At 49.5% G+C, this 24,028-nt stretch overlaps 1 protein-coding gene across 4 annotated transcripts in view; it reads left to right on the forward strand.

Moving 5' to 3' along the window:
- The window catches only part of LOC144739984 (adhesion G protein-coupled receptor L4-like), a 67,400-nt gene that overhangs the window by 39,290 nt on the left and 4,082 nt on the right, over positions 1-24,028 (forward strand). For all 4 annotated transcript variants that reach the window (XM_078622876.1, XM_078622883.1, XM_078622895.1 and 1 more), the window contains 12 exons: positions 3,898-3,999; positions 4,417-4,603; positions 5,739-5,846; positions 8,611-8,828; positions 10,945-11,094; positions 13,628-13,834; positions 14,757-14,858; positions 15,342-15,460; positions 16,871-16,931; positions 20,085-20,176; positions 21,336-21,504; positions 22,768-22,875. In XM_078622876.1, coding sequence (XP_078479002.1) covers positions 3,898-3,999; positions 4,417-4,603; positions 5,739-5,846; positions 8,611-8,828; positions 10,945-11,094; positions 13,628-13,834; positions 14,757-14,858; positions 15,342-15,460; positions 16,871-16,931; positions 20,085-20,176; positions 21,336-21,504; positions 22,768-22,875 — 1,623 coding nt within the window. The remainder of the gene's footprint in view (positions 1-3,897; positions 4,000-4,416; positions 4,604-5,738; positions 5,847-8,610; positions 8,829-10,944; positions 11,095-13,627; positions 13,835-14,756; positions 14,859-15,341; positions 15,461-16,870; positions 16,932-20,084; positions 20,177-21,335; positions 21,505-22,767; positions 22,876-24,028) is intronic.

Genomic DNA, 24,028 nt, shown 5'->3' on the forward strand with positions numbered 1-24,028 from the left:
GTGTACGTGTGTGTGCGTGTGTGTACGTGTGTGTGCGTGTGTGTACGTGTGTGTGCGTGTGTGTACGTGTGTGTGTACGTGTGTGTGCGTGTGTGTGTGTACGTGTGTGTACGTGTGTGTGCGTGTGTGTGCGTGTACGTGTGTGTGCGTGTGTGTACGTGTGTGTACGTGTGTGTGTACGTGTGTGTGCGTGTGTGTGCGTGTACGTGTGTGTGCGTGTGTGTACGTGTGTGTGCGTGTGTGTACGTGTGTGTACGTGTGTGTACGTGTGTGTGCGTGTGTGTGCGTGTACGTGTGTGTGCGTGTGTGTACGTGTGTGTACGTGTGTGTGTACGTGTGTGTGCGTGTGTGTGCGTGTACGTGTGTGTGCGTGTGTGTACGTGTGTGTGCGTGTGTGTACGTGTGTGTACGTGTGTGTGTACGTGTGTGTGTACGTGTGTGTGCGTGTGTGTACGTGTGTGTGCGTGTGTGTACGTGTGTGTGCGTGTGTGTGTACGTGTGTGTACGTGTGTGTGTACGTGTGTGTGTACGTGTGTGTGCGTGTGTGTACGTGTGTGTGCGTGTGTGTGTGTACGTGTGTCCGAAGCTTGCGTTGGGAAGAAGTAGCGCAGCGGTTAGCGCGTTGCGAAACGAACCCGGTGACCCGATTTCGATTCCCGCTCACAGTTAACACCAATTACGATTATCTGAACCGCTCCTGGACCCCCCCCCCCCCCCAAGGTTGACTCAGACTTAAATAAGTACCTGATTCAGCGTGTAAACCTCAGAATTAGGGAGACAAAGGCAGATAGGTATTATGCTAGCCATCCACCGATTCGTGTCCAGCGCCCGCCGTCATAGGCGCTCGCTACCAACACTTGCCCCGACATTTTGTTCAAGGCTTTTCGGGGGGGATCTTTGGTTTTCGTGCATGGTAAGGGCTGGCTGCCTTAACATCCGATGGACTTGTGTAGTTTCTACTGGCGTTTTTGCTGACGTCGAAGGCCGGCTGTGGGAAAGTGTTGTTGCATGTCGCAATATCTCAGCCACACTGCAGGAACTCCATTCTTGCCCAAGTCACGGCGTGGTCACTGGGCATAGAACAAATTCAACCGCACAGCCCCACGCGAATCGATCAAATGAAACCCCTTTTCAGGAGGGTCCTGCATTGGAATGTTTGGCCAATTCCATTTATGAGTATTTGGCTTCATGTCGAAGGAAACCCTGAGATTTATCCGGCAAAAACCCACCACGCATACCAGGAGGGTAACACATATTCAAGAAGCCATTGGGTTGTACTGTACTACAAACTCCTGGCTGCCTCGAGTTCATTGAGAGTTGCACACATCTGTACGTGTTCCACCAACCCTCGTCTCCACCAACCCTCGCCTGCATTACAGGCATGCGCGTGAGTGTGTGCGTCTTGTGTGTGGAGTGATAGTGCAATGGTAAGCATCCTGTACTACTAACCCAGGGTACCTGCGATCGATTCCCTTCCGCGGCTAGCATCAGTAGCAATTATCTGAACTGGTCCTGGGCCTCCCCTAGGTAGTCTCAGCCTTAAATGAGCACCTGGTGCGAAGTATAAACATCAGCACTGGCCACCACACCAACCTCCTGTGCTGTGCCAGCCTGAATAAGTGCTCGCTAACAGCACTTGACCCAGCAGGCTATGTTTGTTTTCGTCCCTCTCTGGGTGGCGTGTATCTTTCCCAGTGATTGCACACGCTGTCCCATTTACAGGAAGCAGCTGTAGCTGCCTATGGTGAGCTGGTCCTTTTTAGTAATGCCTCGTACATTCTCAGACGCAATTAGAACTCGCCCACACTATTGCTTGGACACTCAACCAGCCACTCACCCACCCACACACACAACAAAGACAAAGATCCCCGTATAGTCTACGCAGGCTGTAGGGGCAAGTGCTGTTAGCAAGCACCGATTAAGGCCGGCATGGCACATGAGGGGATCGGTGGCCAGCACCACGCCCTGCCGCATTTGTCTCCCCAGTGCTGATGCTTACCACACAACGCATCAGCTACTCATTTGATGCTGAGTCGACCTTGGTGAGGAGACCCAAGACCGGTTCAGATAATCGTCACTGATATTGACCGTGAGTTGGAATCGAACTTGCGTCCCCGGATTCATAGTGCAGCGTGCTAACCACTGCACGACCGCTCCCCACACACGCACACTCATCAACACATGCAGCATTCAGCCAGCTGTATAAACTCCACATTCCCATGACAGGGACCGGTGTCTACCTACACATGGAAAGTGCCATTGACGTCCCACACAAAATGGAGAGGATGATAACACTAAGAATCCCGAGTTGACCCACACTGGAAATTGAACTTCCAACCTTCTCTTATCTGACCACAGCTGCACATGGCGGATGTGTAGGTTTAATGACAAACAGCGGGGGGGAAAGGGAGGGGTTCTGAAGGTCAACTTTTGTCTTGTTAAAATTAAAATCCTCCATATCCCCCAGGGGAACAAATTAGCTGTAGGGTAACGATTCACTCTCCTCCCTCCGGCAATAGTCACGATTTGGGGCGCCGCTATGGTGGCTAGGAGATGTTATCTTCCTCGCCTGCTATACAGGAGGTCGTGGGTTCAATCCCGACTCTGACGCCTGCTGCTGTATATTTGCAGTTTGCTGTGTCTTTCTCCTCACGGTAGCATGGATTTTTCTCCGGGTCCTACAGTTTTTCCCTGCACATTCAGAAACATGAGTATTCATCTGCTATACATTTCACTATGTAAACTACTTCACTGAGCAATAATTTGTGACCAGGTCGCTTATGAAAAAGAGCTGTACTGTATAGCTCAGTGGGCTTTACCTGGTAAAATAAAAATAGTTTAATAGTAAATATATTTGGCTTCCCCATTTTATAATTTTTTATTCTGAAAGAGAGTTGAAATGAGAGATACACTACAGATGAGAAGGTAATTTGTACTTTCTGTCTTGTTTGCATTGCCTCGTTTGTAGTGCCTAGTTTGTACTGTCTAGCTTGTGGTGTCTAATTTGTGGCGTCTCCCTCATCCGTACCGGCTGTCTCAAATGTACCAGTGGCATTATTTCCATTTCCTCGTTTGTGCACGTGCCACTTGCATCGTCCCGTGTAGGCATTGTCTCTACGGTACCTCGTTCGTCAGGTTGTGCTTTCTGCGTAAGACAAAATAAAACGTGACACACACAACGCCGCCCGTCGATGCACCAATGAATCAAGCGATGCCCATCGTAATGCGGGAGCGGTGAGACCGACACCAATCCCCTGGGCCCCTCTGTTCTTCTACTGAACGCTCTGCCACCAAATATTCGCCGAGACATCGCGCAAAACCACAAGGGAGTTCACACGTTTTCTTGCAAACAACAATCAGCCCATCAACCAACCGCCTCAACGATGTTTCTCGCCTGCCGACTCAAGTCCCGTTTACCCCTTCCGCGATCTGCATTCCTCTTCAATAGTGGAGGAACAGCCACACTACACGAACTCTGTAATGAAGCCCTCTCGTGGCTGGCAGACCTCAACATTGGCATTTAACTCCTGAGAACATTGCCATACCAAAGCTGTGGAGGTGGCCATTGTATTGTGAGAGATTAACATGTCAATGTAAGAGAACCACCGCAACGGTGGCTGTGTTAGTGAGACATTTAGCCTGTTAATGTAAAGACATTTAAGGCGATTTAACGAGCAGTGCCGATTGTCCGATGGTCGATAATAATGTCAGAGTGGCAGCCCTTGACCTCTCGTCCCCTGTCCTTGACCTCTCATCCTCTTCCTTGACCTCTCGTCCCCTGTCCTTGACCTCTCGTCCCCTGTCCCTGACCTCTCGTCCCCTGTCCTTGACCTCTCGTCCCCTGTCCTTGACCTCTCATCCCCTGTCCTTGACCTCTTGTCCCCTGTCCTTCTCCAGGGTCCCGCGAGGCCGACGTGGCAGCGCTGGACTAGCGAGATCTGTGGAGCCATGACGGAGGCCGATGACTTCATGGGGCACGGCGATGACGCGACCATGGAGGTGCCACTCGCTCGTGCATCGCCCAGCCGCGCACTGTCCACGCCGGGACGGCACTCGCCACACGGCTCCCTCACCTCGCCGCTCACTCGCCTCGTCGCTCGCTCACCCGGTCACTCACCTCGTCTCTCACTAATCGTCACTCTCGCTCAACTTGTCTCTCACCTCGTCGCTTGCTCACCTCGTCGCTCACTCACCTCGTCATTCACCTTGCCTCTTGCTCACCTCATATGTTGCTCGCCCCGTCGCTCACTCTTCCCGCTTCTCGCCCACGCCATTACTCTCATACCACATATTGCTCAACCCATCTCTCTCTCACATTGTCACTCACTCAACTTTTCATTGTCTATCTCACTCCCCTATTATCCTATTCTTTCCGTGTCTCTCCGTGTGTCCCCCGTGTGTCCCCCGTGTCCACAGTGGGCAGCGTCCTTGGCGGCGGCCCTGCTGCCCCGTGAGCCCCCGCGGGACTGGGCAGAATTGCCCCCCGCCGAAGCCGTCCACATCCTGTCCCGTGGCCTCGCCAAAATCGACAAGGCCATCAGCGTGGCCGCCGCTCTCCTCAAACGCCCAGGGCAGGTCATGCGAGGCCAGGCTGATGGGAATGGTGAGGGATGACGGGAGGGTCTTCAGGAGTTGATGTTCCATCGACCCGTAACGCTTCTCCTGTCTCATTGTTTTTGTTGTTGTTGTTGCTGACGATGAATTGTCACGGTTTTGGGCTTGCAATTGAATTTAATAATCATTTATACTTGTCTCATTTTTACTGTCTTGTTCATATTGGTTCTTAGGAAAACAAGAATCATAATGTCCTAATCATTTTCTGCCATTGACTTTAGAGGACTAGATAGAAATGAGTTTTGTCCGTGTTACCGTATGGGTCAGAGAGACGTACTTTTGTAGGGTAAATAATAAATAAGCTTCTGGCCCTTAAGCGCATGTACAATACACGCTGTGAGTTTCAAGCCAGGATAAAAGTGAGCAACGTGAAAGTCTTTTGCAGCGTTGTAACCGTGACTACTTAGCCAGATCATTGCAGATGTAGCCGGGAAGAGGAACTTTGCGATTGGTCAGACACATTTCCAGGGTGGAGAAGGTAGGGCAGCTGGGTTTACTGAGGCAGGCATCAGAGTTGCACCCAAGGGAAGACCTCAAGTCAGATGGGGGGGGGTTCTGTCAGAGTGATCGTTCAAGGACATCTCGATTGTTTAGCAGTGGGTAGACAGGAAGTGGAGAGAATGTGTGTGCGAGTTTAGTACACACTGAGACAGGGTGAAAACTCACTGATGAAGATGTTGATACAGACCATCCTGGACCATCTCAGATGTCAATGTGTACATTATTGTAGGTTTCATTCAGTCTCCTCTGAGAATCATAAACACGCCTTCCTCTGGCTCTCTGAAAAAGACGAAACATTCTGAACTTTCCTTGTATCCTTTGAGTCTCAAGCAACAACCGCAAATACGTATAGAAAGGCCATTCAACTCTTAAGCATCAACACAACACAAAGGAGTGGACTGGCAAGTGGCTGTAAGTATTGTTGTGTCAGCAATGGCTTCAAGACGTCTTCATCCAGCCGTGGATTGATCATGACTGGTGATAATGATATGTCATTTTCAAGATGCTGTCGTTGTGTTATAGCTGATGAATTGTTGTTGTTATCTGTGTTGAGATATGGGGATGTAGTTTGTTATTAACAATTGTTACTTTTAATATTTGTTTATTTCTATTGTTTTGTTTAGAGCTGGAGGTGATGTCTTTGCACCCTGGAGTTTCCAATCTTCATTTCGTCTCGAGCGGAGTCGAAGCTGGCATCTACCTGAGCGTCAACAACACGGAACTCACGCCTGGTGAGACACATTCATAATGGTTGGGTCAGAGACACTGAGAAAGACGAGTTCATAACGGGCATATCAGAGACAATGAGAGGGTTTCACAATAGCCATATAGGCAACTCAAAATGAGAAGGATTCATTATGGCCGTGTCAGGGACACGCAGTAAAAGTTTTCATAATGACCAACCCCTCCTCTCACACCCCCCCCGCCCCGCCCATCTCTGTGGTTTCCGTCTGTGTGTGTGTGGTCCCGGATTTAATCTGAAACCCCACGGGGGGTGAGACTACGTGACGGCGGGCAGGGAGCGCGTGCGGGCCTGAAACACACCAAACACACGACGTCCGCCGCGGCGATCCGCGGGTCCACACAAATCCTACGATTCCAGACTCACAGCGAGCGGAATGCTCCACACATGCACGCACAGCGGCGGGTTCCGTGTGTCCAGAATCGCAGCGTGAGCTCGGCGCTCCTCGCGCGCAAATTCGATGCCGTGCGCCGCGTCCCAAGTGCGAGGCCGCTTTTTAATCGATTCGCTTGTTAAGATTTCAGCGCGGTCAAATTTTACATTTGCACTCCCAAACCACCCGAGTTCGACTCTGCCGCGTCACTCGCGCCGCGATCCACGTGCTCATCAGCATGGGAACCTGACCCAGGCCTCCACTAGGTTCACTCAGCCCTAAAACGTACGTAGCTTGCCAAACAAAGCTTTTTGCTCCATTGACTTCCTGAATGGAGCACTTGGCATGGAGATAATGAGGTCCCAATTACTCAATTAGAGCTCGCTAATGGCTTCCTGTTTAACGAGTCTCCCCAGATACCCTGGTCCTGCGCACCCCTGTCCCCACCCCCCACCCCTATCCCCCTTTCACGGACCACCTCAGCCCCCGGTTGGTTCCCTTCTTTGGCTGCCACTCCAACTTGAATCTCAACCACCGGTGGCCACCAACCCTTCTAGTGATGAGTTCTGGCCAAGCCACTTACTTTGCTTAACCTTTGGAATTTTGTCATAGAATCTGCGTCATGTTCTCCAAGCCACGTGTTGTTTTTTATCAAATTGAATCGGCTCATACGCTAGGACGGACGGGATGGATTATTGATTGGGAAGGCAGTGAATCGATAATGGCTGCTGCAACGTCGTAGTTTTTTTGTTATTTTCTTTGAACCTATCTACGTGACTTTACCGCATGTGATCTACCTGAGCGTCAACAACACGGAACTCACGCCTGGTGAGACACATTCATAATGGTTGGGTCAGAGACGCTGAGAAAGAGGAGTTCATAACGGGCATATCAGAGACAATGAGAGGGTTTCACAATAGCCATATAGGCAACTCAAAATGAGAAGGATTCATTATGGCCGTGTCAGAGACACGCTGTTAAATCACGTGCGTGAGGAGAAGTTAAGTACGGTTTATGTTTATTGTACACAAGTTATATGCTGTTGCTGTCTCGAGGCTGGTGGAATGAGCAAAACTGTTGAGATAGAAAAAAGAGGAACACAAAGGGAAATGGATGGCAACAACGAGACACATTTTTTTTTAATCAACTCTGGAACCAAATCCCGACCCCGAACCATAAATATCTAAAGTGCTTGAGGGGAGTGATTTCCATTCGATGTGTTTATTGTGTTTGGAAGTAGTTTTGTTTAATTTATTCTGAAATTAATTGTAGATCTTTATTTGCATATTTTAATGTTTTTTTGTTGTTGTAACAGTTAACTGGTGTTTGTTTTTGGTATATTTTTATAAGCACGCCGACACGCGGTGACGTTATTTCACTTACTCCGCCTTGTTCCGCCTGAAGGTCGTGAGTTCAGCTGTTGACTCGGCCTATCATCCGTCAAGGGTCAATAAAAATGAGTAGTTATCTCATGGAGGGACCAACTCTGGCATAGGCATGTGGCATCACACTCCAAGGACCCTGCCTAAAAAACTCCTTTGAGCAGTGAGGCAATTTGACTCTGTATGTTCCGCGCGTGTGTAACTGCGTCGCTATTTTCTTGATTCCATGAGCCGCGACTCGTTGCCGTGACGTCCCGGCAGTGTTTTTTTTTTTGCGGTCTTGAGTTGGCCGCGAATTATGGCTATATCCAGAATTTTCCGGGTTGGTCTCACTTCACGGTGGCACTATGCTCAATATAAATGCACATGGCAGATGCTTTCCATCTTTCATTATCTCTCGCGTCCCTCGTTGAGAGTCTCTCAAACTGCTCACGTTGTCCGACCGATTACGTTACCTTCCTATTCCCCTCTTCCCTTCTGCAGAATCATCTTGCTCATATCTCCAGCTGACGCTTGCGCTCCATTGAAAAATAAATTCTTAGCGCGATGGGCCTTAATCGAAATAAACTGACTGAATATGTGCTCACTAGCAGCACTTGCCCCAACAGTGAACATGTTCTACATGGGGGATCTTTGTAGATTTGTTTTGTGTTGGTGATATTTGTGTAAGTTTGTCACTTGAAGGGATGATGGCCAATAGTCAAGAATAATAATAACGGAGTGGCTATCAGGCAATAGAACGCGTCTTGAGGATATCCACCGAGCAGATGGAGCGATTAAATCAGTTCGTTGGCAGGATTGTAGTGGTTTATCCGGCTGAAAGACCACGGCTGATGATGATGTATCTCTGTGCGTGTCTGCCATTATCTACGTCGACTCATCAGTCAAATAAAGTACCTAAAGGTCATGGTGCTTAATGGGTGGTGGCTCACAGCACTTGCCCCTACAGTCTGTTAAGGCTTTACGGGGGATCTTTGTCTTCGTGTCTGCCGTCGCAGGCGCGGCGGCGGTCTCGTTTGGCTACAACCCCCACGTGCACTCCCACCTGCCCCCCCTGCCCCTCGTCTCCGCCGCGGACGCCCCCCCCGACTCCTCGCCTCGCGGCCCCCGGCGCATCATCTCGGCGGTGTTGTCGGCCACACTGCTGCCGAGCACGGCGCGCCACGTGCATCTCACGGGGAACGTGACCTTCAGCCTGAGGCTCTTGGAGAACCCGGTGAGGCTCACGCGATGTCGCGTCAAAGACGCGCGCGCGCGCGTGTGTACAGTTCACCATCGAACAAAGACGGTCACCGCATCGCGCGCTTTCAGATGCGCTTCTGCGGCCTTCTGGAACGCTCTTCCGATATTACGAAGCCACCGGAGCTATGCACTTTTAAATGGAAATGTAAAACTCATTTCTTTGGAATTGCTTTTATGTGTTTAGTTTTGTTGTCCTTCCCCCGCACCTCCGATCAGCACGGTTGGCTGCAAAGAAATTCAGCATACATGTGCACGAGTATAGCCCTTTTGTCAATCCACTGCTGGACAATGAGCTCATGCAGGCGAGGGAGGGTTATTCGGTACCAGTTGGTGAAGGCGGTGAGCATGGCACCTCATGAAGGCCGATGCAGCCTGTAGTGCGGATGTTGTTAACACCAGGTACTCTACCTACTCATTATGTCGAGTCGACCTAGGGGAGGCCCAGAACCAGCTTAAGTATCACGTGACGACTCGTGGTAGCCGTGCCTGGGATGTGAACTCGTGTCGCCGACTTCGTAGCGCACTCCCACTGCGCCGACACTCCCCACTCATCACACTAGTCCGCTCACTTCCTGCTATTGTAGCAGGTGTCCCCACTGCACAGCTCTGTGATTTGACCCTGAATCTTGGCAGCCTTGGCACCTTCTCTCACGAGGAAATGCATCGCAGCGATCCGCTTTGTTTAAGGCCACTCCAGCGGCCCCGTGTGGCTGTGAGTGGTTCTGCGTGGCACTGGACACGTGTCTGTGTGCGTGGGGAGCGGTGGCGCAGCGGTTAGCGCGCTGCGCCACGAACCCAGCGACTCGAGTTTAGATTCCCGCTCATGACTAACACGAGTGACGATTATCTGAACCAGTCCTGGGCCTCCCCTAGGTCGACTCAGCTTCAAATGAGTACTTGGTGCGGTGTGTTAACATCGACACTTGGGAGACAAAGGCGGCCGGGCGTGGTGCTGGCAACCCCACCCCCTTCGTGTGCTGTTCCGGCCTTCATAGGTGCTCGCTAACAGCACCTGCCCCAAAACTCTATAAAGGTTATATGGGGGATCTTTGCCTTTGAGTTACACGCATGTTGATATATAGGAAACGTGTCACATTCTATCGACGTGTGTGTTTCTATAAAGGATACGTGTCATGTGCACATGCTGTATGTGTGGTTCTCTAAAGGAGATGTGTCGCATTCCCATGCTGTGTATGTGTGTGGTTCTCTAAAGGAGATGTGTCGCATTCCCATGCCGTGTGTGTGTGTGGTTCTCTAAAGGAGATGTGTCACATTCCCATGCCGTGTGTGTGTGTGGTTCTCTAAAGGAGATGTGTCACATTCCCATGCCGTGTGTGTGTGTGGTTCTCTAAAGGAGATGTGTCACATTCCCATGCCGTGTGTGTGGTTCTCTAAAGGAGATGTGTCACATTCCCATGCCGTGTGTGTGTGTGGTTCTCTAAAGGAGATGTGTCGCATTCCCATGCTGTGTATGTGTGTGGTTCTCTAAAGGAGATGTGTCGCATTCCCATGCCGTGTGTGTGTGTGGTTCTCTAAAGGAGATGTGTCGCATTCCCATGCTGTGTATGTGTGTGGTTCTCTAAAGGAGATGTGTCGCATTCCCATGCCGTGTGTGTGTGTGGTTCTCTAAAGGAGATGTGTCGCATTCCCATGCTGTGTATGTGTGTGGTTCTCTAAAGGAGATGTGTCGCATTCCCATGCCGTGTGTGTGTGTGGTTCTCTAAAGGAGATGTGTCGCATTCCCATGCTGTGTATGTGTGTGGTTCTCTAAAGGAGATGTGTCGCATTCCCATGCCGTGTGTGTGGTTCTCTAAAGGAGATGTGTCGCATTCCCATGCCGTGTGTGTGTGTGGTTCTCTAAAGGAGATGTGTCGCATTCCCATGCCGTGTGTGTGTGTGGTTCTCTAAAGGAGATGTGTCGCATTCCCATGCCGTGTGTGTGGTTCTCTAAAGGAGATGTGTCGCATTCCCATGCCGTGTATGTGTGTGGTTCTCTAAAGGAGATGTGTCACATTCCCATGCCGTGTGTGTGGTTCTCTAAAGGAGATGTGTCGCATTCCCATGCCGTGTGTGTGTGTGGTTCTCTGAAGGAGGACGGGCTTGTGCAGTGTGGGTTCTGGGTGGAGCATGCCAGCACGTGGAGCACGCTCGGCTGTGAGGTCGCATCCCTCAACCACAGCCACGCGCACTGCTCCTGCTCCCACCTCACCCACTTCGCCATCCTGCTCGCTCACCGCCCGGTGAGATACGGGGACACACGGGGGGGACATGGGGGGGACATGGGGGGGGGGGGGGGACACACGGAGGGGGGGACACGGGGAGATGCACAGGGGGACATGCAACCACTTCACCATCCTTCTCGCTCACCGCCCGGTGAGATACGGGGACACACGGGGGGGACATGGGGTGGGGGGAACACACGGGGGGGTGGGACACGGGGGACACACACGGGGTGACACACGGGGGGACACACGGGGAGATGCACAGGGGGACATGCAACCACTTCACCATCCTTCTCGCTCACCGCCCGGTGAGATACGGGGACACACGGGGGGGACATGGGGTGGGGGGAACACACGGGGGGGTGGGACACGGGGGACACACACGGGGTGACACACGGGGGGGGACACGGGGAGATGCACAGGGGGACATGCAACCACTTCACCATCCTTCTCGCTCACCGCCCGGTGAGATACGGGGACACACGGGGGGGACATGGGGTGGGGGGAACACACGGGGGGGTGGGACACGGGGGACACACACGGGGTGACACACGGGGGGGGACACGGGGAGATGCACAGGGGGACATGCAACCACTTCACCATCCTTCTCGCTCACCGCCCGGTGAGATACATGGACACACGGGGGAAGACACACAGTGGGAGGGGGGGACACGGAGGGACAGGCAGCCATACGCAGTGCTACTGCTCCCCCCTTACCCACTTCGCTATCCGCCTCGTTCATCGCCACGTGAGACATGGAAGGGGACACGCGTGGACACGGGAACAGCGGCACACACCTGGAGACACGCGGACACAAGGTTAGGCATGGGGAGCCACTGTCAATCACGTGGGCATAGGGGTCACACAGCGTTAACCTCTTTAGATCCCTCATTGTGCCGTTCATGGGAAGTCCTGTTTGGAGACAGCAGAGTGCACATGGGGGTGGCAATGCCAGCACTACACTGGACTGTGTTTGTCTGCCCAATGCCAATACTTGCAGACTGCAGCAGATACTTGGTTAATGTCAAGTCAGATAGGACCCAGGACAGATTCAGACACCACTTAGCACTGATATTGTTCATAGCTGCGAATCTAACCCAGGTCATATGGATTGTGGTGCAATTGCACGAACCTGTGTACGTGTGCGCATGCCGCCGTGTGTGTGGGTGCATCCACGTGTGTGTTTGTGTAACCGCAGTGTGTGTGTGTGTGTGTGTGCACCAAGTCATCCAATTGTGACGACGTGTACATCTCTTCTAACACACACCAGGCGAACACACATCATGTGTGTGCATGTTTATGTATGTGCATATGTGTGTATATGTGTGTGCCTGCCCCTGTTTACGTGTGTGTGTGTATGTGTACACCTGTGTGTGTGTATGCGTGCACCTGTGTGTGTGTGTACACCTGTGTATATGTACACCTGTGTGTGTGTGTGTACACTTGTGTGTGTATGTGTACACCTGTGTGTGTGTGTACACCTGTGTATATGTACACCTGTGTGTGTATGTGTACACCTGTGTGTGTGTATGCGTACACCTGTGTGTGTGTGTACACCTGTGTATATGTACACCTGTGTGTGTGTGTGTACACCTGTGTGTGTATGTACACCTGTGTGTGTGTGTACACCTGTGTGTGTGTATACACCTGTGTGTGTGTGTGTACACCTGTGTGTATATGTACACCTGTGTGTGTACACCTGTGTGTGTGTACACCTGTGTGTGTGTGTGTACACCTGTGTGTGTATGTGTACACCTGTGTGTGTGTACACCTGTGTGTGTATGTGTACACCTGTGTGTGTGTGTACACCTGTGTGTGTGTGTGTACACCTGTGTGTGTGTGTGTACACCTGTGTGTGTGTGTGTACACCTGTGTGTGTGTGTACACCTGTGTGTGTGTGTACACCTGTGTGTGTATGTGTACACCTGTGTGTGTGTGTACACCTGTGTGTGTATGTGTACACCTGTGTGTGTATGTGTACACCTGTGTGTGTGTACACCTGTGTGTGTATGTGTACACCTGTGTGTGTATGTACACCTGTGTGTGTATGTGTACACCTGTGTGTGTATGTACACCTGTGTGTGTGTGTACACCTGTGTGTGTGCCAGTCATCTCAGTCAGTCAACCCCATAGCCACCTGGGTCTCTCCCGTGACCTCCTGCCAGCGAGCATTCAACACTTCACATGGCCTGAAAGTGCACCTAGCCTGGCACAAGCACCGTGATTCCATCGCCACCACTTAGTGGGGAATCGCGTTGTTGTTATTGTTGTTCTGTGCCACTGTGTGTGTGGGACGAAATAAAATTAAAATGATGCAATGTGTAAGCATCAACACTGGGGAGACAAAGGCAGGTGGGCGTGCTTGCTGGCCACATGCCTCCTCATGTACCATGCGAGCCTTCACATGTGCTCACAGTACCTGCCCCAAGAGTCTGTTAGAGGCTATACGGGGGATCTTTGTTTTTGTGTGTCTGTGTATGTGAGAGTGCCCCTGCATATGTGTATATGTGAGCATGCGTGTGTGTGTGAATATGTGTGCGCGTGTGCCCAGGTATCGGAGCACGATGCGTTGATCCTCTCTGTGTTGACGCGCGTGGCGCTCTCCGTGTCGCTGGTGTGCCTGGCGCTGAGCGTGGCCACGTTCATGCTGAGCCGTGCGCTGCACGGAGCCCGCAACTCGGTGCACGCCAATCTGTGCGCGACGCTCTTCATCGCCGAGTTCATCTTCCTGCTGGGCGTGCATCAGACAGCATACACTGTGTGTGCACACACTCACATACACACACACTCACACACATATACACACACATACACACACACTCACACACATACACATACACACACACTCACACACATACACACACTCACACTCACACACACATACACACACTCACACACATATACACACACATACAGACACATACACATACACACACACATACACACACTCACACACGTACACACACATTCGCACACGTACACACACACTCACACACATACACACAAATATATACAAAGACAAAGGTCCCCATATAGGCTTTAACTCACTGTTTGACCAAGTGCAGTTGTTATGTTGAACTTCTTTCACACCAGACGTAGCCAACCGTGATAATTGGAGGTGTGGGGAAAGGACAACAAACTAAACAAAAACAAAGATCACCTGTATAGCCTTAACAGATTGTTTGGGCAAGTTCTGCTAGTGATCACTTAAGAAGGCCGGCATGGCATATGAAGGGGTGGGTGGCCAGCACCACGCCCGGCCGCCTTTGTCTCCCAAGTGTCGATGTTAACACACCGCACCAGGTACTCATTTGAGGAGTCAGCCTAGGCAAGGCCCAGGACTGGTTCAGATCATCTTCACTAGTATTGGCCGTGAGTGGGAATCGAACTCGGGTCACCGGGTTCATAGCACAGCGTGCTAAAACCGCTGCATTACCGCTTCCCACATATGCACAAAGACAAAGATTCCCCATATAGCCTTTAACAGACTGTTAGAGCAAGTGCTGTTATCTATGTATGTATATTGAACTTCCTTTGCACCGTACGTAGCCAACCGTGCTAATCGCAGGTGCGTGTGAGAAAACAAACTCAACAACTACATCTACAACACACTCTCGCAGACCACACGTGCCTGTGCCGGCTTTAATAGGCGCTCGCCAACTGCCCGTGTGTGCGTGCAGGTGCTGTGTAAAGTGATCGCCTACTTTCTTCACTACTTCTTCCTCGCCGCGTTCACCTGGATGAGCCTCGAGGGCGTCTGCCTCTACTTCATGGTCGTGCAGGTGCCTTAGTCTGCCTCTATGAGCCTCGGGCGCTCACACTACAGCCCAAACACCACGACATGATCTTCGTCTGGGAACCTCGGCCCTTAACGGTAAACCCTACGAATCTTACAAGTGCCTTGTTCTGGCTCTGTGGGTTTTAAGCAATAACAGCTAACTTTTAGTCATAGTTGTACATTAGTCTGGTTCTCTGAAACTCAGTCGTAAGCACTGGCCTTTTAAGAATCATAAATATGCATGAGTCTGGCTCACTGAGTCTAATTATAATTAATTAAAACGGAACCCAAATAATCATAAACATGCCTTAGTCTGGCTCGATAAGTCTAATTCATTACTACGTAACCAAAAAAAATCATAAACATGCCTTAGTCTGGCTCGGTGAGTGTTGAGTTTTATCACTGAACCTTAGGACTCGAGTCTTCGTCTATTTCCACGAATCCCCATTGCCATCACCCCCCCCCCCCCCCCACGTCTCCCGTACAGGTGTTCAAGTCACGTGACCTGCCCGTGCGCTCGCTCTACGCTGTCGGCTACGGCGTGCCACTGGTCATCTTGATCCTCACATCGGCCATCGCCCCCGGCTCTCATGGAACCGACAAATAGTGAGGCCTTGCACACGTCGCCCCCATCGGCTTCACAATGGCTGTCATTGTTGTTGTTATTAGTGGAAGCTTTTACTGTCATTCGATTGGCGTCTAATTCAACTTGTGAGTGCTGTTAGACACCCATCGCCAGGTCCTGAGTTCTGAGGATGGGTGCCTATCTATTTGCTGTGTCATGTTCATAACGGCCATCTCATTCTCGTAATGGTTGTGTCATGATCGTAATGGATGTGATATGAAGGTTATTTCCTGCTTAATAAGCATTGATTGGTGGAATTCCACATTCCTATGGTGGTGGTAAGTCCAAAGTAAAACCACTATTGACCTTCCCACGAAATTATACTTATTTTGTACACCCCAGAGGATTGATGATGATGATGAGTCAACTTATGAATGGGATTTGAACTTGTCATTCAGATTGTGAGTCAAGTGCACAGGTGATGGCGGTAACTAGATTTATGAAACAGCTTTCATAATTCCATAATAGAGGTTTTTTTGGGTTCGATCGCGTAAATATATAAATGCGTCGTTAAAGCCCGCCACCACCCGCCACAGCCAACTAGTGAGGGTTGTCACGTGAACAGAACGTGGCCAATGGAGAGCCACAGAGCAGTGCCACCCTGCGGCTGGTAGGTCAGGGAGACGCTTGCTCTTCACTCCGGCAGGGATCACTCGAAGTGCCCCGTACTCAATAGGCCACACTGAGCTATAGTTGTGATTTTTATGGTTCAATGGAAATTTCCGAATGCAGATTAAAGCATGTTAATGGGCTGAGTCAACCCCCAACCAGGATGTGAACACACAACCTCTTGGCGTCGAGGCGAGGCTCGCTCTAAAGCTGAGCCACCAGGACCGGTGTTCATGTGTCTGTGCTGTGTGTCTGTGTAATGCTGTGTGTGTGTGCGGTGTGTATGTGTCTGTGTAATGCTGTGTGTGTGTCTGTGTAATGCTGTGTGTGTGTAATGCTGTGTGTGTGTCTGTGTAATGCTGTGTGTGTGTGCGGTGTGTATGTGTCTGTGTAATGCTGTGTGTGTTGTGTGTGACAGTTGTATGTATAAGGCTGTGTGTTTCTGTGTAATGCTGTGTGTGTCGTGTGTTTGGGGAGCGGTAGTGTAGCGGTTAGCGCGCAGCACTCCGAACCCAGGGACGCAAGTTTGATTCCCGCTCACGGCCAACACCAGTGAACTGGTCCTAGGCCTCTTTCCCTAGGTCGACTCAGCCTGAAATGAGTACCTGATACAGTGTGTGGTAAACATCGCGACTGGGGAGACAAAGGCGGCCGGGCGTGGTGCTGGCCACCCGCCCCCTCGTGTGTCGTTCCAGCCTTCATAGGTCCTCGCTAACGGCGCTTGTCCCTATAATCTGTTGAGGCTATACAGGGGATGTTTGTTGTTTTGTTTTGTGTTGTAGCTGCTGGCTGGATAAGAGCATCTACTGGAGTTTTGCGGGCCCCGTGCTGTGCGTGATCACGGTGAGTCGGCAGAGCCGCGTCGCACACGGCATTCCTCGCTAACAAAACCCGGTCGGCTTCTCTTCACCATGGAGACCAATGGCTGGATATTACACATTCACACGGCAGCAAGTCTCTCCATAAGCACACCTCAAGTTTGATATTTGTCTTCTTGGTTCTTTCGGTAAAGTCACGTAGAAGGGAAGTAATAAAATAATAAAAATAAAACATAATAAAACAATTCTCACATTATTATGTTTTATTTGTATTATTTTATTACTTCCCTTCTACGTGACTTTACCGAAAGAACCAAGAAGATGAATCTCTGCAGTCACGAAAGCTTTAAATCGAAATTTGATATTTGTCTTTACCCTCATTTTATTACAATTGTGCTCTCGGTATCATGAGATCAAGAATGCATTTGGATCTGCCACAGAGCAGTGCAACCCTTCGTGTGAGAGAACGGTGCAAGGAATGCAAATATTACAGAGCTGCTGCTACCTGAAGTCCCTTCCAGTGAGTAGTGGGCAGCAGTTTCCCAGCCACTCTGCCACTGAAAATAATGTTCATCGCACGAGAGTCAATCCCATATTTTTAATTCTCAGAGCTGGAAATTAGCAATATTAGGTGCAAAACCAAATATTCATGTCATCAGTTCTTTTTTGTAGTCTTTGGCGACCGGGTTTAGACTATCAACTCACTACGCTCGGATTCGAAGCCAGGATCTCAGTGATGTCAGCTGAAGGCTTTGGCCTTTGACCCACCCGGCCACCCCTCGCCAACAACCCTCTTACCTACCGTTGAATTACCACAAAGTTGTGATGATTTTATTAACCCCACATGGATGATTTATGAGTTGACCCTCGAACTAGGATTTGAACTCGTGACCTTCACTCACATGACCACAGTCACGTGGGTCCTCGGGGTCGTTAGGGGTCATAAATACGGCTAAAATAAGACAAAAAAATTATTACTCTTTGGTTCTTTCGGTAAAGTCACGTAGGACTCTGAGTTTTTTTAAAACAGTCTGCCTCAGCAGCAGACCATGCTTTCCCACCTGATGATGGACGCTTGTGTTGCGCCAGAAACGTCGTGATTTATTTTATTTTATACCTACGTGACCTTACCGAAAGAACCAAAGAGTATGGATTCCTGCAGTCACGAAAGCTTCAAATCAAGATTGAAAAAAAGTACTGATTCTTAAATCGCATCATGACTCTCAATACCGACACTTTGTTGAATCACTGCAGGGCATGGACCATTCCAGGTCCAGAAAACGATGTGAAGGCTGCTTCCCTGCCAGCGAGGGCTCTTTGTTTTTATCCGTCATCTGTGGAAATCTGTCCCTTTGCCAGCCGAGGACTCTGAGTTCTTAAAAATAAATGATCTCGTTTAAAAGTTTTGTCTAATCTTTGATCTTTCCATTTATTTTATTTTTCACAGTGTAATGCACTGTCGAGATTGTGAAATACTTTGAGATGTCTATCATGAAAAATGCTACATTTAATTCCATTCCGTTTGTTGTTTTGTGAGGTTTAGTAATAAAACATTTATATTTAAATGCAACTTTGAGAAATATTAAACGCCGAGAGTTGGATGGGTTTCTCGGAGGTCAGAGCATTGATCTGGCATTGCCTAGATTCTGGGTTCGAATCCGGGTTTCAGCCACACATGGTGAAACTGGATTCTCGTGTGCGCCAAGTTGATGATCTCGGCTCGGTCACCAATCACTGAACAACAACAAAATATTACATTTGATTCTCCACTTAAAAGTTCCTAAAGTCCAGCACCGAGAGTTACAAATATTAGTTTGACTGTCACGTGACGGACATTACTTTCTGTAGCAAGGCAGGTGGGAAAGCGCTGCCCGCTGCAGTGTGGATCATGCAGTCAACTGGAAGGATCTCAGCAGTCGTTCTTTGATATCTGCTTCCATTGGCTAATCTTTAACACAAAGGGTTACACTGATCTGCTAGAGTTCCGAATGGATTGTTCATTTCATGACGTGACACTTACAGCGCAAGCGACATAAAATTGGGGGGGGGTGGAAATTTGAATGACATTTCATAAGTAGTTCTGTGGTACTTCTGTGGATAATTCTCTAACGCGAAGGACGTTGCTCCTGAGATGTATTTTTCATCCCATGACATTATACCAAAAGAACATTTGGCATAAAATTGGGGGAAAGACAAAAACACTCTGAAAAACATTAAGCGTCTGCTACCATACACGTGGCACCAAAAGGCATCCGGTGATTCAAATCAAATCTCTGGTGCCCTTCCATCGCACGTGACAATCAAATGTCAGCCCTGGTGCCGCCCTGCTCTCAAGAGAGTGTTTGCGGTGAATTTTATCTCCATTTCCCGCCAAGGGCCAGTGGTGTAAATTCCACCTTTCAATGGAGGTGACCAGCCTCTTCATACAACAATGTGGTGCTCATTTTAAGAATCCCCAAAGGAATGATGGGTTGACCTCTAACCAGGATTTTGGCTTGTGTCCTTAAGATCGCGAGTCAAATTCACTGACAGCGGTGACATGGATGGATTTATTAAACTGCTTTTACAATTATTATGATTTTTATCTACAAATAATTATTATTTTTTTTACGGAAAACCCTGGGCTTCCGTGGCATCACCATGTTCAGGACACTGGCTGTTCAGTTAATCGGGGCTAATTGTAAATGCCCTAGACTTTAAGGGCCAGACTAAGGTATAATTATGATTCTGATGGTTCATTGGACATTCCCAGGGCGTTATTTCTTCTTAAGTACCCTCGTTAAAACATCGGTGTTAGTCGGTGAGGTCGCGATGGGTTTCTTTTTGTTGTTTCATGTTGCTGTGTGCCCCTCCTCTACTTTTCCCCTTCTGCTGTAATCTGCACTGATGTCTACTTTATTGAGGGCGATATTGGAACGTAAAATTAAGTTTGATTGATTGATTATACTTAGGGAGTCAGTACTGAAATATTTCTGATTCTTACAATTCAGTGTAAATGACTGCGACTCAGAGAGCCAGACCGTAGCATGTCCAGGATGCCGAGGATGCATCTTTAATACATTACACTTAGTGAGCCGCATTAAAGTACGTTTAGCATTATAACAGTTCAGTGTAAATGATGGAGGCTGGGAGAGCCAGACTAAGTCGTGCCTCTTCCATGCTGGGTGTGTCTGAGCAGACAAACCTGGGCTTCCTTGGCATCACCATGTACAAGATGATTCGCCACAGACACCCCATCACCCCCGGGGTCTCGTGTATGGAGACAATGCGGTACGCACGCGCACCACACGCACATGCGCACACACACCTTTAGTACTGGGTGCCATGGTGTAGAGATGTTAACTTCCTCACCTGGTATACAGGAGGTCGTGGATTTGATCCCGATCCCGACACCTGTTGTATATTTGGAGTTTGCGTGTCTCTCTCCCCGTGGTCACGTGGATTTTTCTCTGGGCCCTCCAGTTTTTACCTCCACGTATAGAAACGTGTGTTTGGAGTATTTGGCTGCTGTAAATTTCCACAAGGTAAACCCCTTCCTTCGTTGAGCTCTCATTTGTGGCCAGGTCGCTTCTGAAAAAGAGCTCATAATAGCTCGGTGGGCCTTACCTGGTAAAATAAAAACTAGTTCAGTTTTGCTTTGTGGATCCCTTGCTGGATATGCGCCTTCCCATGCCATGGGGGCCATGGGGATTATTTGACCATACTTCACCATGCTAGTCAGTTCACCACTGATGTTAGCCGTGGCCTGGAATCGCACAGTGCGACTACCCACTGAGCCTCTGCACCCATGTACAGCGTGGGGAGGCTTTCATCCAGTAGTGGATATTTAATATGTGGTTAGAGGACAGTAATGAGATGGTAATAACAATAGAAGCCTTTGTAAGTTTCCGGTCATTGTAAGTTGGGCTTGGGGAGGTGTGGAGGATACTGGGAAGAGGGGGGGGGAGATGGGGAGGGAGGCTTTGTGTTTTGTAAATTTCTTGTGTCTTTTCCTGTGCGAGTTGGAATTTTTTACTTAAAAATAGAAACACGTAGGAGTTCTTAATGTATAAACAAGGAAGAGTTCCAAATTTAGATACGGGTTTGAAATCACGAAGGGAGGTTTACATGAGTTGTCTTGTTTCTGTGGTTACACACTGCACGTGTGTTTATACGTACATACGTGTGTGTGTGTGTGTGGGGCAGGGGAGCGGTGGTGCAGCAGTTAGTGCACGGCGCTACAAACCCGGCAGCCCGAGTTCGATTTCCGCTCACGGGAATCGAACTCGGGGGGTCAACCCAGCCTCAAATGAGTACCTGTTGCGGCGAGTAAAAACATCACCACTCAGTGACACAAAGGCGGCCAAGCGTGGTGCTGGCCAGGGGATGTCGTCTCTATCGTGTCTTTCTAATGTGCTTGTACGTGTGTGTGTGTGTGTGTAAACTTCAGGGTGCTGGTGCTGTCATCACTGGCCCTCACCTTCCTGCTGGGCGTGCCCTGGGTGTTTGCCCTGTTCTACGTGAGCGATGGCACCGCCTTCGCACTCTACATCTTCACGGTGTTCGCCGCTCTGCAGGGGCTCTTCATTTACATCTTTCATTGCCTGCTGCAGAAGAAGGTCTATAAACAACGTGTACATGCACACGTATGCATACACATGTATACATACAAAACAAACACACAAAGAACCCCCGTATAGCCTCAATAGACTGTTACGGCAAGTGCTGTTCACGAGCACCTTATGAAGGCCGGCACGGCACGCGAAGCGGTGGGTGGCCAGCACCACGCCCGACCACCTTTCTCTCCCCAGTGGCGATGTTTTTAAACACCGCAACAGGTATTAAATTGAGGCTGAGTTGACCTAGGGGAGGCCCAGGAATATAAACACACATATACATACACACGTATACATACACGCACACACACATAAACAAACATAAGACAATGATCCCCCATGCAGCTTTTGTAGGTTTTCTGGGCAAGTGCTGTGCAGGGGCAGGAGGGGTGTGAAAACACCATGCCCGACTGCCTTTGTCTCCCCAGTGCTGATGGTTACACATCACGCCAGACACTCATTTAGGGCCGATTTGAGCTAGAGGAGGCCTCGGACTAGTTAAAATATTCACCACTGAACTCGGGTCGCCGAGTTCATAGCGCAGTGCGCTAACCACTAGACCAGGGGTCGGCAACCTACGGCTCCGGAGCCGCATGCGGCTCTTTACGGGCTGCTTCTTGACGATATGTACGTATGTACAGTATGTACTCAGATGCATTGCGGCTCTTGAAATACTGAATTTTGTACCGAATTGGAAAGAAATGGCTCTTCTTGTTATTTTGGTTGCCGACCCCTGCACTAGACTAATGCTCCCCCAAGCAATTGCCTCTTAACTACACAAAAACGACAACAAATCGCCATTTTCCGGAAAGTGGCTGTGACACCACCACAGCACTTGTACCAGGCTGGGTGCACCTTGAGGCCACGTGAAGTGTCGAAGGCTCGCTGGCAGGAGGCCCCGAGACAGCCGACATGCACAAAAGACAAACACATGAAGCAACACGTAGCTAATAGGGTTTTTCCCCTTTTTTTCTGGCAACAAAACTGACACCTTTTGCAAGGAATCATGTTTACATTAACCACAATACTTGCAGTCAAATGCAAACAAAAAAAAACTCTGATAATTTATGCATTGTCTTTGAAACTGAAAGACAATGATTCCTTGCAAAAGGTGTCAGTTTTGTTGCCAGAAAAAAAAGGGGAAAAACCCTATTAGTATATTTTGGTACTGGCAAAGGAGGTCCCATGATGCAACACGCAGCTAGTAACCAGGAACATCCGTTCAATGCGAGGCTCTCAACTCAACCGCTGTGCTCCCGTGCGCAGGTGCGTGACGAGTACGTTCGCATCGCGCGGCGTCTCTGCGGCTACACGGAACTCGTGAGGGGATCAACGTCATCCTCCAGTGGCCACGGAACCCGCACACGGGGCTCGGTGAGATCCCCGCTGTCCCCTTTAATCCCAGGGGCATTCTGCAAAAAACAAAGACAAAGATCCCCCGTGTAGCCTGTAATAGCCTGTTGGGGCAAGTGCCGTTCGCGAGAACCTATAAAGGCCCGTATGGCACACGAGGGGATCGGTGGACATCACCGCACACAGCCTTTGCCTCTCCAGCGGCAATGTTTACACGCCGCACCAGGTAATAATTTGAGGCTGAGTCGACCTAGGGGAGGCCCAGGACTGGTTCATATAATCGTCACTGGTGTTGGTAGCCATGAGCGGGAATCGAACTCGGGTCACTGGGTTTGTAGCGCAGCGTGCGAACCGCTACACTACAGCTCCCATTTTGCTGACACACACGAACACGCAGCTCAGTAGGATCACTTTCTCCCCTCTAATACAATGACAGGATTCTCCGGGTTTGCTCAGTGCTTTCCTCTTTCACACTCAGGTCTAAGAGTGTTATATGCTCTTGAATATGTGGTTTGTCTCCAGGGTTTGAAATTCAGGTTCGAAGCATTCATGTATTTTCGTCCGTGTGCATGTAAAGTGGGGATCACGATAGCTCGTAAAGATGATGCAATGCAAAAATAAATTTAATATGAAGTAGTGTTGCTATTAGGCAGAGGTGGGACAAAGTCATTGTTATGCAAGTCCAAGTCGAGTCGCAAGTCATCAAATTCATGACTCGAGTCTGACTCGAGTCCAAGTCACATGACTCGAGTCCACATCTCATAGGTGGGACAAAGTCATTGTTATGCAAGTCCAAGTCGAGTCGCAAGTCATCAAATTCATGACTCGAGTCTGACTCGAGTCCAAGTCACATGACTCGAGTCCACACCTCTGCTATTAGGAACTTATTATTCTAGAGAATACTGGCCAAATGTATCAAATGATTGCCAAAGCCTTTGTAAGAAGAGAAAAAACAGCACTAAAAGTACATGCTTTGCCAGTCAAGGCGATGACCTCACACTTAATGACATCATCTCTTCACATCACGAGTCATAAGCTATTTGAAGTAATTCCATTGTGGGTTTTTTGATGGACGTAACATAAATATCGCGAATTCAATCTTTCAGAGGACAAATGCATTTTGGCAAGCATTACAGAATCCATGCGTGTGCATGATTGTTTCGTATGTGTTACT

Source organism: Lampetra planeri, chromosome 3 (assembly GCF_965212315.1).
Source record: "Lampetra planeri chromosome 3, kcLamPlan1.2.h2, whole genome shotgun sequence".
NCBI lineage: Eukaryota > Metazoa > Chordata > Hyperoartia > Petromyzontiformes > Petromyzontidae > Lampetra > Lampetra planeri.